This window comes from Rhamphochromis sp. 'chilingali', assembly GCF_963969265.1.
Source record: "Rhamphochromis sp. 'chilingali' genome assembly, chromosome: 13".
Lineage (NCBI taxonomy): Eukaryota > Metazoa > Chordata > Actinopteri > Cichliformes > Cichlidae > Rhamphochromis > Rhamphochromis sp. 'chilingali'.
The window spans coordinates 4,073,203-4,090,168 of NC_137940.1; the positions used below are offsets into that span (position 1 = coordinate 4,073,203).

At 39.4% G+C, this 16,966-nt stretch overlaps 1 protein-coding gene across 1 annotated transcript in view; it reads right to left on the reverse strand.

Annotated features, from left to right (window-relative positions):
• Positions 1-16,966, reverse strand: part of slit3 (slit homolog 3) — a 247,429-nt gene that overhangs the window by 27,223 nt on the left and 203,240 nt on the right. The window contains exons 16-25 of the mRNA XM_080900540.1: positions 16,531-16,674; positions 14,969-15,112; positions 12,256-12,419; positions 8,966-9,098; positions 6,604-6,672; positions 6,403-6,474; positions 4,980-5,051; positions 1,578-1,649; positions 1,400-1,482; positions 1,200-1,280 (exon numbers count right to left, since the gene is read on the reverse strand). Of these exons, the coding sequence (XP_080756666.1) occupies positions 1,200-1,280; positions 1,400-1,482; positions 1,578-1,649; positions 4,980-5,051; positions 6,403-6,474; positions 6,604-6,672; positions 8,966-9,098; positions 12,256-12,419; positions 14,969-15,112; positions 16,531-16,674 (1,034 nt within the window). The remainder of the gene's footprint in view (positions 1-1,199; positions 1,281-1,399; positions 1,483-1,577; positions 1,650-4,979; positions 5,052-6,402; positions 6,475-6,603; positions 6,673-8,965; positions 9,099-12,255; positions 12,420-14,968; positions 15,113-16,530; positions 16,675-16,966) is intronic.

The following is a 16,966-nucleotide window of genomic DNA, read 5'->3' on the forward strand; positions in this document are numbered from 1 at the left end:
CTGATTGAGGCAATCAGGTTGGAGATTTAAGCTGCTTGCTGACACTGCTTCCTCGCCAGTTTGTCAACTACCCTATGTTGGTAACCACGCCTCACGCCTCATGTTCATGAATCTCACGTGCTCTACTAACCTTGTAATCTCGTGTTCTAGTTACTCCAGGAACACTCCATCACACCGAACCACTCATCTTGGAAATCTGGTTAACCCGCCAGCTCTCGGACTCATCTCCTTGCCTCACCTGCCTGCCCCCCTGTCCTTACACCACCTCGGGACCTTCACCACTCAGGACAGCTGCCAACACCACCTAACCCACCTGGACCCGCACCACCTCTCCCTCAACGCTTCCATCTCTCACCTGCACATACGTACCTATTCACCAGCAGCTGCCGTTGCTTTCTTGGACCTGTCCCCTTGCTTATCCCTCTCCCCTGGCCAAGAGCCTCACGCCCCATATATCAAGCCTTAAATCAAGAACTAACGTGAACGTCATTTTGGTGTTAGTTAATAAACCTTTGTTAAACCCTTGACTCTGCCTCCGCCTTGGGTTTCCTGCACGTGGGTTTGATTTTTGGTGCTCAGCCTCCGGCCGTTTTGTGACCCTTTCCCGTCTGGTCTGATAGCAGAGAAGCCCTTGATGAGGTGATGTTAGAGGTCTGCTGATTCTATATGAGTTTACAGAATCCAGCCAAGAGGTAGAGGGGATTTATTTTATACATTTATATCTATGGTCAATCCTCTAATATAGCATGATGTATTACCGGCTGAGCTGATCCAACAGGCTAAAGGCTTGAGTGTCTGGCAACTCAAAATGGATCAGTCAAACGAATATGTTTGGGCTTTAAGCCACTACTCTTACCACCCAGCTAACAGGAAAAAAAAAACAGCCTCAGCAGCCTAAACAAATAATCTGCATTTCATATAAGCTTGTTGATTTTTGACCATGAGCTGCCATTCTCATCTAAAGCTGTGAAACTCAATCTAAGGCAAGGCTAAAGTCATAATGTTTTCTCCCAAATGGCCTAAAACTAAAACTCAGTAGTTTTAATGGGAAGAAAGTAAACTGCAAACAAAAGCTACAATGAAATAAACACACTTGAGTCTGTAAATATAATAACAGCCCAATCTAGTCTAAATCCAGGGATTACATGAGTGGTAAAACAATATATTGCACTTAGTACTATGAAAATATGTGTACTTACCTTTGCACTGAAATCTGTTTAATGGTGTGGTGAGCAGCAGTCTGTCAGCCATGTCAGGAGGTCCAGTACAGCGAGCAATGCCTTAAATACCAATTTTAAGTCAAAAGATATTCAGTATTTTTCTTATATGCAGCATTAGATGTTGGTGAACACACGTTTTTGGTTGAACAAATGCAAGCATATTGACTGTGATTTCTTACCAGGCTCTTTAAAGCCAGCCTTGACCCACTGAGAGAGCCAGCGCAGATCACAGTTACAGTACAATGGATTGGCACCAAGAGCCCTAAACAAAGTTAAAAGCATAAACCAATACACATTTACTCTGTGGATACACATATGTAGAAGTGCAGATGCAGTACAGACCAAAGCTGTACTTACAGGTGGGAAAGAGAGCTGAGGTGGTTGAAAGCTCCCTCCGGAATAGTTGAAAGGTCATTACCATGAAGAGTCCTGGAGGAGAGAAGCAGAGAGCAAAACAGGAGCATATAAATATTAATCATACCAGCGACCTTGTTACGCATTTAAAAAGGAAGATTTTGACCTACTGTTACTGTTATTCTGTAGTTAATTAATTTAATTAGGTACTCTGTGTTTCTTAATCATTCTTTTGTAGCAAGGGAGGAAAAGTGAAAGAGCTTTTGACCTCGGTCCACTGTTACGTCCTTATCCACTTGCACCACAACATGATTTTGTGAGTACTGCTTCAGTAAATGCTTTTTGTTTTTAGTTGGTCTCCCTTCATATGGTACAATTTCAAGAGGTCATACACAGTAGAGAGCCTTTATGAGGCGTGGTGATCTAACTCTGTAGATAACCTCAGGACCTTTGCTGGGGTCTCTTATATTTTCCTATTTTGGTGCCTTGAGACAAAAGGACGTTGACATTCTACAGACCCTCACTGTGTCCATTGACTGAAAGGTAGGGTAGGGTACAATGAACTCTGTGGGATGAAAAAAATCCAAACATATGCATTACATATGACTCTTGATTAAATATTTCTGCATAGAGTTCTAACTATATATGATAATTGGCTCACTGTACAATTTGTTAGGTACAACAACTACCTGTTAAATCAAATATTTAGCATCAAACATCAGCCAAAACCATGGCAACAACATTAGAATTAGAAGAAGATTTGTGGAGCCAGGGATCAAACCACTGACCTTTTGACTAGTAGATAAACTAGTACGGTGTAATAGTAGAGGTTAATTTCTTGGCACACTTTGCTCCTCTTACTAATTGAGCAAAACCCAAACAAGGTGTACCGAACATAGTGCCCACTGAGTGTGCATACACTATACACAGCTATTAGTTTTAACCTTGTGGTTTAATAATTAGATTTGTATCTTAAATGTGCAGCTAAGGTTTAACCATAGCTGGCAAGGGGCTATTGACCAATGTTAAAAAGGATTATATCCAAGGAAAACCTATTGCGTCACATCCATCATATCAGAGCTAAATGAAAGTGACTGCCCAGTTGCCTAATACTCACTTTGGAGCAAGCTAATACACCAGTCTAACCCTTATAGCTGCATGCTAAATTATTCAAATTTATTTGTGGTTCCTCAGTAGCAGACACACCATCATACCCTTCTATAATGGAAAATAAATAAAATATTTATGAAAGAATAACACAAAATAAACAGAAAGCCTTTTTTCATTGTTGTGCAATAAAGCTTGTTCGGGTCTCTGAATGGAATATAAACTGTCTCATACGGTCATCTCGCAGACGGTGGTGTGCGAGCGATCATGTGTGTCACAGTAGAAAACTGCAGGTCGAGAAGCGTATTAGTGTTGATGTGTGCATTTTTGTTATGTACCACTGGGTTTGCATGTATGTGTTCGTGTCTGTAGATGTGTGTCTGAAACTTTTTGTCTCTGAGGGCTTAAAGACTTCAGAGTGTGCGTGTGTGTGTCCTTTGTGTGTCTATCCATTGGAGTGTGCTGCCTGCTGGATAGAAGTTCACATTCCATTAGAGTGAAGGGCTGTAGCAGGGGACAGCTATCAAACCAGCAGTATTGGAAAAACTGTGCATGTGTATGTATGTGTACTTGATTTTTGTGTGTGTGTGTGCGTGCGTGTGTGTGTGTGTTATCGCTGCTTAATGCCTTTAAATGTTTATGTGCATCTCTGTGTGCGTTTGTGTAGCAATGTATGGTGGTCTCACAGCCCCCGTCTATGACTAGCCCAAGGGGGGTTGTGGGTAATGAGGAAGTGACAGTGATGACTGCCTGGCAACCAGTTGCTATGCGGGGGCAGAGAGGGATCAGTCCCGACGGTAACATCAAGTAAAATGAAAGCAAGAAAGCAAAAAAAAAAAGAAGAAGAAGAAGAAGAAAAAAAAGCGGTCACTAACTTCTGGGAGGTGAAAGCATCATAAGAGATAACGCCAGTACAAAGAGAAATGGCTGAAAACAAATCTGAATTCTCTGACAGTGAAACTCTTTTTCTTGCTAAAGTTTTGCTCACAATAATCACCACTGAAAGCTAACTCATATGAAAATGAAAGTATATTTTGAGCCAAGAGTTGTACCAAGATTAAGAACCTCAACACTGCCATTGTTTAAATATTTTAGATTATGAAACAAAAAACATTTTACCACTCTAACCACAGCAAGACCACTTGGGCCGCGCAGAAATCCAAAGTTATTCAGCAAAGCAAAAGAGAAAAGCAGCCTTGGTTGAGGCCGTGTAGTTTTTCATCGACAAAAGCCACCTCTCTTGGCTTTTTTGTGGCTTTTTCTCCTGCAGAATTCAGATGTGGTTGTGAGACTTTGCTGGAAAGACTATTGGAAAGACTGCTGTTGTCTTGGCTTTCTGACATCACACTTTAATCACTATCATATTGTCAGAAGTTGTAATTTGAGTAAACTGACCCTTTAAATGGCGATAAAAAAATGACCTTTACGTAAACATTCTGAGATTTTTTTCATTTACAGCTTTAGCTTCAGACCTCACTATAGTGAACGGGTGTTTTCAAGGAGCCTTGACATAACTAAACAAAGCTTTCGAGGATAACCAGCTTCAACCTTCAGTGATTCTTATAGGCTTTATTCAGAGAATAGGGCTTAACATTATCTCTGATGAAAGCTTAAAATATTCACCAGTGTCATCCTTACTTAATAAACTTAAGGTATCACAGCAAAACTGACACTAATAAATGTTGATTTATGATACTCAAGCAACCCCACACTTAAGGATCAATACGATTTGCTGTTATACAAGTACGTTATGTAGATGTTTACACTTGTGTGCACCGCATACACAGATTGGATAGTATATTCATATTTTTGTGTGTGTGCAGCTCGTTCCATATGTGTGAGGCAAGCTGGTCAGACAGCAATAGTCACATGCACACTGTGTGTAGGCACGCATGTGGGTTTGTGAGACAGAGGGTGGACAGCCAAATGGATGACTGAGAGAAACAGAGGCTGAAGGTCGATTCATCAAACACAACATTGGGCGGAAGAGAGAGAAAAGGAGGAGAGGATAGATAGAGGAGAGCGAGAGGGAGAAGCGCATGGCGAGAGGCAAAGAATTCAGATAGAAAGGGAGTATTAAAGAAATGGGAGAGTGTGACTTTTATCTTATTTTAGTACCCTGAAACAACAGATGATTGGGTGGACTGTGACTCATTTTGCAAGTGGGTCTTAATATGGCACTCAGCCTGAAATCAGGGGAGTGATTAAACTTTGATTTAACTCTGTAATATAACAGGCAAGGGGGAGTGTTGAATATTGAATCCACTGCGGCACTTAAAGATGAAGCTCGCTACTCACAGCAGGCGAAGTGACTTGAGCCCATCGAAGGCATGGACAGGGATGCAGCGAATCTGGTTATAACTGAGGATTCTGTAAGACAAAGGACACAAACAAGGTCACACGATTTAACTCTACATCAGGAGGCTTTTTGGGGTTTTTTGTTTGTTTGTTTTTTCAAAATATGAAAAGATTATTCAAGAGATGACACAGTAGGTTTGGTTTTTATAAAAACTTGGTACAGAACCTTTTGCCACTGAAGGCTAGACAGTGAAAATTAACACCAGGGGCACATTTCAAATACATTAGAAAAAAATAGTTAAAGATAAAAACACCTGCCAGAGGCAAAGGTCAAAGAAGAGTCTGGAAAGTCAAACTCCCACACCACAGTTAAATGTAATTTCTTTTAAAACTGCTAATGAATCCAAATTTAAGTTTGGCAACAAATGACAGATAATGAAGCGTCCCTTAAGGATGCTACTATTATTTGAACACAATATCATGGTGGCTAATAATGATCCTAATGTAATAAACAGACACTATCTGAGATGTATATTCACGAAAATAGCAGCCAAGGTAGTAGCCAAGATTATTCCTCAGCATAATGCTCAATGAAGCAATGCCTAATGATAATTACTGACTGTCAAGAAGCTTAATCCTCATCTTCTCTGTTTCACCAGTGGCCTGGACCCATTGAGAAAAGATCCCAACAGCCAAGAATAATGAATCCTGGAAAATCTGATGTGGAAAGTGAAACACGCCTCTCTGCCGCTACCTTCAAATCTTCCCTAGGTGTGATTGAGCTGTGCACAGGATTTGTATCTGGTGCTATCTAGGCGCAGAGAGTAGAAATCTGTAGTTGCAGGACGTAGCTTGGAGGCGTGAATCAATGTGACTTTATGAAATATAAGTTGATATATAGCCATTGTGTTTATAGATTCTTTGCTTAAAAAGAAAGGCAAAACTAAAGTTAATTCCATAAATTAAAAGAATAATTAATGTAACTTTGTGAAAATTCCTGCAGAGGTAAAAAAAAAAAAAAAAATAGAAAAAAACAGAGGGAGATGGGATAAAAGCAGGAAGAAGAGCCAACATTTCAACAGGATAAATTTTAACATTTTAAAAAGGAAAATATTTTAAATATGAAAAATGCATTGGGGCAAAAAAGAACATATTGTATGTGTATGTTAGAATAGAAATAAAGGAAAAAGAAGATACAAGAGGAGGCTGAGATGAGTGGATGGGGGTGTGGGGTGGGGGGGGGGGGGGTGAAGAAGCGATAAACCTTAAACGAGAGACTGGAAAATGAAAACAAGGACGAAGAGAAATTAGGAGGAAGACAAAAGTATGGAAAGAAAAAAAAATTATATGTACATGTGCATGCACCTGTACACATGTACAGGTGCATGCATCAATAGGTACATATGTTGCCATGGTAACTTACAGTGTGGCTAGTTGAGTCATGTTGTTAAAGGTGTATGGGGCCAAAGCACTGATGCTGTTGTTGCTCAGGTCCCTGTGTCGACAGAAACTTACATGAGGGACCCATACAAACACATACTGCATGCATCCATATTGGTTTCGTAAACTGGAAAATGATGTGGCATATGTGCATTCTGTTCAAGGTTATGTGAGAGGTACATACACCAGCGACAGCTGTTTCAGGTTTGCCAGCTCCTTGGGCACAGATGTCAGCATATTACCCTCCAAGTAACTGCAAGAAAAAAATGCATACTTAATATAGTATTTATTACATACACAAATACAGCCATGTGGAGGGGTGAATTGATGCCAAGGGAGCAAGTAAAAGTTTTGGATTAGTAACTTGTGTCTCATCAGCAGTGTGGAATGATACAGAAAGCAGACAAGAAGAGAAGGGTATAAGTTTGTGCTGTTGGTAAGAAGAGTGAATGAATGAGATGCATAACAACCAGCATAACAGGAATGGAGCTTCTTGCATCCACTAGCTTTGACTGTGAAGAAAACAAAAGAACTCATTTAAAACTGACCACCTCCCATTTATCTCCCATTAGGTTATTTGGTGACTGGCTGTAGGTGTAAATGTGAGTATGAATGGTTGTCTGTCTTTGTCAAAGTCTCCGTGACCCTGAATTGAACAAGCAATTAAGGAAATGGATGAATGGACATCACACGTTCAAGGTTGTGTGGCTGTGCACTTCTGGGCCACTCCACAGACATTCCTTTCAGATCATTTGCACATGTATGTTTGCGATTTCCCTATGGACCACAAGCTTCTACAGACAGCACACATTAGCATCTGTGTCAAACTGACCCAATCTTCATGTAGACTGAGAGAAATAAATAGAGTTCTCAATGGGAGGATCTGCAACAACCAAGCCAGAAGTTGCCACATCAGGTCGAGAGCTTGACAGTTTTTTTTTGTGTGTGTGTTTATGATCTGTTTTTGTTTTGTTTTTTGTCTCCCAGGGCTAGTCTGTCAAGACGTGTACTGTAATGTCCTGGGGTGTTATTAGAGAGAGAACATTAGCCAACATGTGCCGGTACGTAGCAAATAAAAAAGGGAATTTTTGGCCACACTAAAAGATTCTTTATTTAATAGCATCCGTGTTCATTAGAACACCTTCACGTGTACTTCTCTTTCCTGGAGGAGGACACAAATGCAGGTGATCAGAAGGGGAATTCCACATAGTGAATTAAAAAGGCAGCAGCCACTCTAGAAGGGGTGCAGTGCTTACGTGGGGTAGTGCTTTGAACGGGGAGATGGTCAAATTTAAATGACTGTGATGCTGTTATAGTGTTGGGTTGCTGAGCTTTATGATTGCATCTTAATGATGTCTGTGTTTTTACTATGTTTAAAGGGAAGAAAAAGGGGGAACTGTTACATTATGTTATATGAGCAAAGTTCTGTGTTAGACATACAGAGAATTTTCACATTCGGGCGTTTCTTTCTTGCTTTCTAATATTGTGAGAAACAAAATAAAGGTATACACACAAGCATACACATATTTTATGATGCATTGGTCTCTGTTTGTCTCTCTCAGGTCATAAGTAGGTCATGTGGACAGTATGATGGAGTGTCTTCTTCAGCCTGATCAATACCTAATCACTGCTATTGACCCTGTGGAGCAGGCCTATTTCACAGCTAGAGGGGTTCCTCTGTGGTTGTGCGTGAGCATGTACGTGTGTGCAATAATTCACCATTACTTTGTTCCTACTTCTTTTTAAATTTCCTAATCATAATTAACATTAAGCCTTGTTTTATCTTTGATGATTAAGAATGTCTCTTTATTACAAGGATTCCTGATAGCTTGAAATTAATGAAAGATATAGAGCAATTCTCTTGAAGCACCAATTTAATCATAAAGCAAACAAACAATTATTCATATTTTTTACATTATTTCTACAAAAGATTATTTATTTTTTTAAATGGACATTTTATTGAGGTTAATGACTCTGATTTCACCTAATTATTATAGGAAACAGCATGAAAAATAGTCACTGCTCTGGTGAAATTTGATATGAGAGAAAAATGTGTATTGAAGCAATTGACACTGTAGCATTAAAACTAGTTATAAAGCAATTTTTAAGATGGTATCATGATAATACCTCTCAACTATATAAGATCCTACTGTGTAGTGGTAGTTTGATTTAATAACTGGGTTGCTTCATAGATTTGTAACATCAGCATGTAATTATATACAAGCACAAGTACGTCTACTGTATACCTAAAATCCTAAAGACACAAAAAGAAAGAAAGCAGGAGCATGTGCGTAATTCACTAATTGCTATGCTAGTTTCTGAAGCAGGAGAGCAAACTGCAGCATCACTAATGCACTGCAGCAAAGTGGGACTATATGTGTTTATAGAACTTTTGCATGCTATTTGACGGCATACAATTTTTTCTGTGACTGTATATGCATGCTATAATTGATGTCTGTTTCTGAATGTTTGAGTATGCACATTCATGTAGTGAAGCTTGTGTATGCATGTGTGTGTGTGTTACAGTGCAAGCAAGCCTGTCTCACAGCTCAGTGGTGTCCTTGGGAATGCCCTTGGGCAGAGAGTGCAGCCCTCTGTTGCTGCATCGCACCACGCCGTCTGAGCACGTGCAGACGTCAGGACAACCAGACGCAGGAAGGCAACCATTATCCTCAGCACCTGGAGAGAGGGGAGTAGAGAGAGTAGGATATTAGCATGAGGAGGAGGAGGAGGAGGAGATAGATGGATAAATAGAGGTGCAGAGAAAAAACAACAAAGAGAGGAAAAGGGAGGAAAAAAACAGCTTTCGAAAAAAAGTTAAGACAAAACAGGGAGAGAGAAAGAGCTAAGAGAGAAAAAGGGACAGATAGAGATACAGCTTGAACAATAAGTAAGACACTTGCTCAAATCAACTCAGCGCTTTTTAGAAGTACTCAGACCAGATATTGCTAAAAGCTATATGGATGTATTTCAACATATGGCTCAGCACATGCAGCTGGGGCACAGAGATTTTAAAAATCCTCAGATGATTCAGGAAACCAACAAACCAAAAAAACCCAAAACTGAGCAGATGTTTTGGGGGTTGAAAGGATGACAGGCAGTTGCAGCAATAAAATGAAAGCTGAAACCTCTATAGTCAGTTTTAACTAACTTGCATGTGAATATTCTCCAATTAAAATTTTATATTTTTATTTCTGCAAAAAGTCACACATTAAATTTTTAATCCTTTTAATTACATTTTCTTTTAGCTTCAAGAATTTTGTTACTTCCCAAAATTTCTTGAGGCACTTTTTAGCCTTGCTGTCAAAGTATTTAGCACAAAACGTTGTAAGGTTTCAGTTCCGAACATTCCACACACAGGCACAATAACACACAGTAGGGACAAAAAAACATCTGAGTGATTGTAATAATTTTACCATTAAGCGATAAGGAAGGTCAGAAACTAGAGCAGAGTGTTGTTCTTGGCTTGAAATGCTCCCATTTCCTTGACTGGCATGTAAAGCTCACAGCTTTTATCTAGCAAAGCAGTATGTAAATAGTTGAACTGTGGTCCCAAATGTAAAACAAGCCGAGTTAAAACCATAATAAAGGATAATGAGGAGCGGACATAAAGCCAATCACAACACAACTTGCAATCTCAATATGTGTGTGTGCTTGAGTACTGGAGAGAGCAGTAGGAACAGTAAAAAGAAAGGCCTAGTTTACACGCATGTACAGTTTGCTGCTGATTGAATGAATTCAATGCTGATTTAAATGCTTGTGCATCTACATCCTGATTTTGCTGCACATTTAGTTTCCTAAATAGCTGCCTCCCCCTGTCCTATGGCCATTTTCCCATTCACTTTGTAGTGTTCTAATTGCGCTAATGTCTAAATGTCAAGTAAATGGGCGCTTACGTGCCAGTGAGTAGAGCAGTGCATGCATGTGTATCTGCGTGTCTAATCTGATGTGTGTACCTTGTGAGTCCACGGGGAGGTGTAGCCGTGGGCTGACTCACTCTACAGTTGGCTGATTGAACTAACATCTAAATGTGCGCTAAATATCTTCTCACAAATTCAATTAACTTTACCTTTCCCCCGGCTCCCTCTGGACACCTTAACAGCCATTTTACTCAACTATAAATAGACTGGACATGGGACCTTGGTTCACGGCGTGCTCGTGTGTAAGTATGCGTGCCCCTTTGTTTCTGGTCTTCTGTGAACCGCTTTGAGAATTACACTTTCAAGTGTAACGTTTTAGCATCACCAAGAGGTTATGCTTAATAGTACGGACACCTGGCAGGCAGGGAGGATGCCTTCAAACCTCTGTGAGCTGATTGGCCTTGAGCCAAAGAACAACTCACTTGAAGCTGGTAATGATCTAGATCCAAGATTTTGACTATCTCAACCTAAAATGCAATAAAGAGATGTCATTTAATCAAATTCTACATTTTAACAGTTAATTACCATTTTGCATGAACGAGTTCTAGTAGAGCTGCCACTTTAGAATGAATTGAGATACATTTTGACAATTGCAAGGATACGAGGACATGAATTCATGTTTGTGCAGCTCAGTGAATGTTGATGTAGCTTTGTGTGTGTGTGTGTGTGTGTGTGTGTGTGTGTGCGTCCGTGCGTGTGTGTGTGTGCAAGATGCAACAATGAATATCAAGATCTGATAACATCTTAGAGTTTCCTTACTTGAACCAATCCAGCTAACGACTTTCCAAACTCATTTTCAGTAAATGGCTGCAGCACAGCTACAGGAAATTAGAAAAGTGTAATGAATTTAAAAAAAAAACTGAGGAGGGACAGAGAGGCACTACCAGATAGAGAGCAAAAGGGCGATCGAAAAAAGTTTAAAGTGTAAAAGCTACACAGAAAGCAAAGAAGGGAAAATAAAGACAAATGTAATAAACGCGAGAGCCAAACCACATTTTGTATATGGCGTCAAAGTTGGCGGCCAAGCCGACAGCCTAAGTTGCTATAGGCAGGCATCGTCGTGGTAACAACAACGTCACTGTAGCAACCACAAGCTGATGTCATCTGAGGCTGCTGTATGCCAGTGGTTACTGATCGTTCTGTCCTCACAATACCCTACTGAAGTGAGACCGAAGGCATGAAATGACAGAGTATCTGGTAATTTTGTTAAATCTGGATCACTGATGTTATAACCAAATCTATTCCCATCCAAACCAGAAGGTTTGTGCATATCTGAGGATTTTGTGATGTGAATATAGATGCAAAGAACAATGCGTTTTGGTAGCAGTAGGCTTAGTCTGTGCTGTGATTAGGACTCGAGGGGGAGTGAGGTCAGACATCAGTTGATACGCTGTGGACAATCCTTGAATGTAGTGCTAATTAAGTGCCACGTATATGTGATCATCTGTGTTCTCACTTTTTGTTTTTAGTGGATTAAATTTAAAGTTAAGATTTGAACAGCGCTACAAATTGGACGACTCATTACACAACACACAAGTGTTTTATTGTTATTTTCCTTGCCCAAATACATATTTGACATTATTACTGAATAAACAATTTTCCTATGTAGGGTTTTGAAAGTCAGGAAGCCCCTCAGTTATTATTAGTACGATTCAAGGACACATTCAGTTCACCTTTCAGTTGCTTCACTCATCCTTTTATCTGCACAGGACACACAGCCGCTGACTGACACATGTCATTTATTTCAGGTTTAAGGCTGTGACCTTTTTGTTTTCCACACAGTTTGGTGTATCAGTTGTAACATCCTGTGTGGCCGACCAAACCAAACACCAAGAACTGTGGTTTTAATTCTACTTAACTAAAACAAAAACAAATACTTGGCTTATTGGCAAAGAATGGAAAATAGAAAGTCTCACCATCACATGTAAAGTCTGGGGTAGCCACATCCTGGATAGGAATCTCCTTCAGGAAGGCTGGCTTCTGACAGCGGGGATTTCCACTCACCACCCTGGTCTTCTTTAGCCATTGACCCAGCCAGGCCAAGTGACAATCACACACATATGGGTTGGACAGAAGATTACTAAGGAAATAATAAAGGACAGATGAGAGCAAGAGAGAGGAGGAAGGAAATAAATGAATCAGGGTAAGTTTAAATCCTACCGCACAAAGTTACATAACATCCATTCTTACAATATAAGGTATTTATCATCACAAACATTTTCCTTGACTTTGCATCCAGACAACTCGCACACCCCAAATTAGACCGTAACATACAAGCAGCACAACAAAACGACAGCGAGAAGAGCAACGAGGTCAAAACAGACTTTGTTCTGAATTTATTTTGGAAGCCGTTCAGAGGGATAATAATGGCAGTGCTTTATATGGTATTTTGGTGAGTGATACATTTGAATAAATTTAGATAGAAGACAAAGCAAGCCACGGGCTAAAGGGGAAGGGGAAAGGAATGAGGAAAGGTTATCGGCTGTTTTTATTCATTTTGCAAAGAACAGGGGAGATGGAGAGAGAAAAGGAAAAAGTAGCAGATTGAGAAACAGGGAAAAAGAGAAAGAAAAGAGAAAAGGTTATCTGCTCATTTTATTCATTTTTGATCACCACCTCTCTCTGCATTTTGTTGCTTTTGTAACACAGTTCATGTAATATTTATGCTGAGCCATATTTAAACTGAAAAGGGTGGAAAGGACGCGTTAGCAACACATACGAGACAGGCAGCATCCCTAAACCAAAGCTGCTCTGGGCATCTAAAATCTTGTGGCACATTCAAGTTGTAGGTTTGTTGTGGCTTTTTACAATTATTAGTATAGTTAAACGTTCATTCTTAAATGTGTGACCAATGTGTTGAATGCAAACATTAAAGGTAAGAACAAATCCTGGCACTCATCTAATATTTGTGGGCAACTTTGTAACAGATGAAGCTTGACAATGTTGCTGTCTGATTTTGTTTTGGCCCCTGGCATCTTCTTCTCAGCTCGCTGCCAGTGATTTAGATTCAACAACGTTCAGCAATGTCTTTCAGAAATATCAACAGTGAGCTACACAGAAAAAGAGATTTAAGGATGCTGTTACAGAAGGTGGTGTACCTGAGAAAATTTAAGGAAACAGTTCTGTGAAGTATAACCATTGGTATAGTGGAAAGTCCCCATGTTGTGTCTAAAGATGTGCAAGTGTCACATTGCTGTTCACGTTGTCCTCTGCTAAACTAATAAACCTAAATGCTGCTATATGTGCTATAATATTAATGGGGTGCTGCCACAGATAGGGACAAGTTATTTACTCATTTCCTTGTAATGAATTGACCTCACTGCATGGCAACTAAACCTAAGCTAAATCCCTTCCTTCCCTTTCAGCGTGTTAATCTTTTAATTACATGGACAAACTCTATAGGGAAACGAAGCACTAAGAATGGAGACAGATATTCGAAAGAGCAGGAGTGAGAGAGAAATCGAGGAAAGATAGGAGGGAATGAACAGAGGGTCTAGAAATAAAAACTATCCATCTTTCTTTCATGCCAGACAGCAAGCAGATGTTTGAATACAAATCAAGTGTTACTACAAAGCCAGTGAAAAAGACGCTGAAACAAAGAATGAATGTGTCAAAGGATGAATGAAATTTGATATCTTATAATTATTAACACCGAGAGACTCTGACTTTATGCAACAATAAATATATCTGTCCTCATCCTCTGTGTCCACATTTTCCCTTTCATGTCTTCCATCGTTGTTCCCAAAAGAGTCAGGCAGGAACTTGAATCAGAGATGACAGGTACACAGCAGGACAGAGAGCAAGAACAAAAGGTGGAACAAGGGAAGGAAGCACAGAGAGAAATAAAGACAGCAGAGAGGATGAAATAAAATAAAAATAAAAAATAAAAGAATCAACCTTTCATGTTTTATTAAGCTGATAAAATCTATTATTTACAACATGGGTGGTCAAGTGATTGAAGAAAAAACACTCATTCACTTCTCAGGCTTCCCAGTCTCTTTGTCCTAAGAAAAATGGTAGGTGGACGGTTAGTGCTTATCATAGTTTTATTGGATTAGAGTTATTATTTGCAGTTCTGTGTAAAGACTTAACACCAATCAGCATCACACAAATTAAAGCATGCTTGAAAAAAACATGCACAAAGCAGATAAACGAATAAACGAATACACCGATTCTCGAATTCACGTCTTGTCGTAGCAGTTGTGAATCTTTGGGAAGATAACAGCAAGCTTGCAATTGGTCTTGTGTGCCAATGTGGGTGTGGGTGTGCAGATGCTGAAAAATATTTAGCTTTGATAACAAATGCCCCGGGATTCAGACCAATCTAGTCGATAATGATGGAGAGCATCTGTGAGGAGAATAGTGTCCAGAGAACAACATGTGTGCAAACGTTGGGGCGGGAATGTGTGTGTATTGCTTGGAAGACAACTCCCACAGCAAGGCTATGAAAAATTAGGGGATAGAGGAAGATAGTGAGAGACAAACAAGCAGTGAGATTGATTGGAAGACAGACACAAACAGATAGTGACACAAAGTGAGAGATGGGATAAATGATGGGATGGAAATGAAAAAGCAAAACAGGAAAATGAGCGACAAAAAGGAGAAGAAATTGTGACGGATGTGGCTTACATGGTGGACAGGGAGTGCAGGGTGGAGAATGATCCCGGGGCGATGCTGGAGATCCTGTTGTCATACAGTGACAGCAGACGGACGGAGCTCAGACCTGTAAAGGTACTGTTGTCAATACAGCTGATCTGGTTGCTCCGTAGCATGCTGGAAACACAAATACAATAGATTAATAAATGAAAGCAAACACAATACTTACTATTGGCTCTTTTTCACTGTCTATGTCACAAACTACATTAAAGTCAAGGCTTAGAATAATCCAGCGTTTCACATTTCTAACCTACTTAATATGAAGTTTTGAGTTTTAAAAAAATGTACTAATAAAATAAGGAAGGCTGGATAAAAAGAGACAGCCCAGCGAGATAAACGAATACAACCTATAATGACATGGACAAAAGATAAAAGAGAAAGGAGTGGATTTAAACCAGTCCCTATAGGACAGCCGTGGCAGACTCTGTAATATGACATTAGCCTTTGACATACAGTCATGTGGGATCATGCTAAGTGAGTTAGTTAGCATTAGCAATCTCTGGGACAAGCTAACCTAGTTAGCAAGGCTATTACTGGAGCAGGGAGCCCTCTTTACATAATACAGAGACAGCCATGATACCATTAGAGAGTCATTAGGCAGCATATATATACATGATAAGATTAGCTAGTCATTACTGAGTATACACAGACAACATTAGTTCGTGATTTTATACACTACCCTGTAACCCCTAATTGGACACTAGGCTCTTTAAAGTGGGTGTCCAAATTGGAGGAACAACAATATGCTGTCATTAGCCTTAATTTCAATGTAAGTGAGTAAACAATGCTTTCTTTTTTAGACCGGGGAAGAAAAACACACTACTATGTCAGGTGCTAATACAAACTGTACTCTGTTAAGTCTTTGACAACAAGCTAGTACTGATGTTATACAAAGAAAAAAAAGGAAATAAATAAATAAAGACATATACTGACTGATCTTATAAAATAAGAATAGCCTTTTTTTAGACATGCTCTCAGAGACCAAATCTTTTTAAATATCATTAGAGATAAAGATGAAGCAGTGGAGTATAATGGACTTTAAAAGCCAAGAATAAATGTAGTTATATAAATAAAGTAAAAAAAAAACCAAAACGTTCATATTGTCTTCTGAGGGTAATATGAATAACAGGGCTGCGTTGATTAGAGTGAATAATTGATTCAAAAGATTTGACAAATTTAAAATAAACAGGACTGACCTTAAAAAATGTCATTTGAGTGGGATCTTGAACTCAAAATAACACTTTTGAACCACATTTTCAACAATTAGGTTTACATATTTTTTTCAGAACAGGTGCCATTTACACAAAAACTGTGTTCAAGCATGCTGTGCATAGATTATTTTCACATGGGTTGGGCTGCAACTGTAGAATGGGCCCTTGTGTTCAGTGGTGTTCAATTATTTGCCTACATCCTAGCATAAAATCAATTAATTTCACTTCCATTATCCTAAACCTATTCTAACTTTCAAATGAAATTTCCGTAAGTCTTATTACACAACAAGTACACACATATACACTGCTGTGAACTATACTTACAGGGTTTTCAGGCCACTGAGGCCTCTGAACATGCGTCCCTGCAATCCGGTCAGCTTGTTCCCCGTTAGCAGCAGCTCCAAAACTCCACCTGCTCCATCAAATGCCCCTTCACGGATGTCTTTCAGTTTGTTGTTGCTCAGGTTGCTGCAGGAGAGATCACACAACATTCATAGCATTTTTACTTTTGTATTTAGATATTTTACCTGTACATGTTTGCTTGAGCCATCATGCATGTTTTTCTAACACAACCGACAGCAGCAACAAGATAATGGAAATGCAGGTGCGCAGCATTTTGAAGACACAGACATGCATGCAAAGCATTCCCAGTTTAATTGCAGTAATTAATCATGTCCCTTCAACTAATAAATGTTAACCTTCTTTTCTTTCATCTTAATATCCTTCTCTTAGACATTAGATATTCAGATAACAGAGCCTG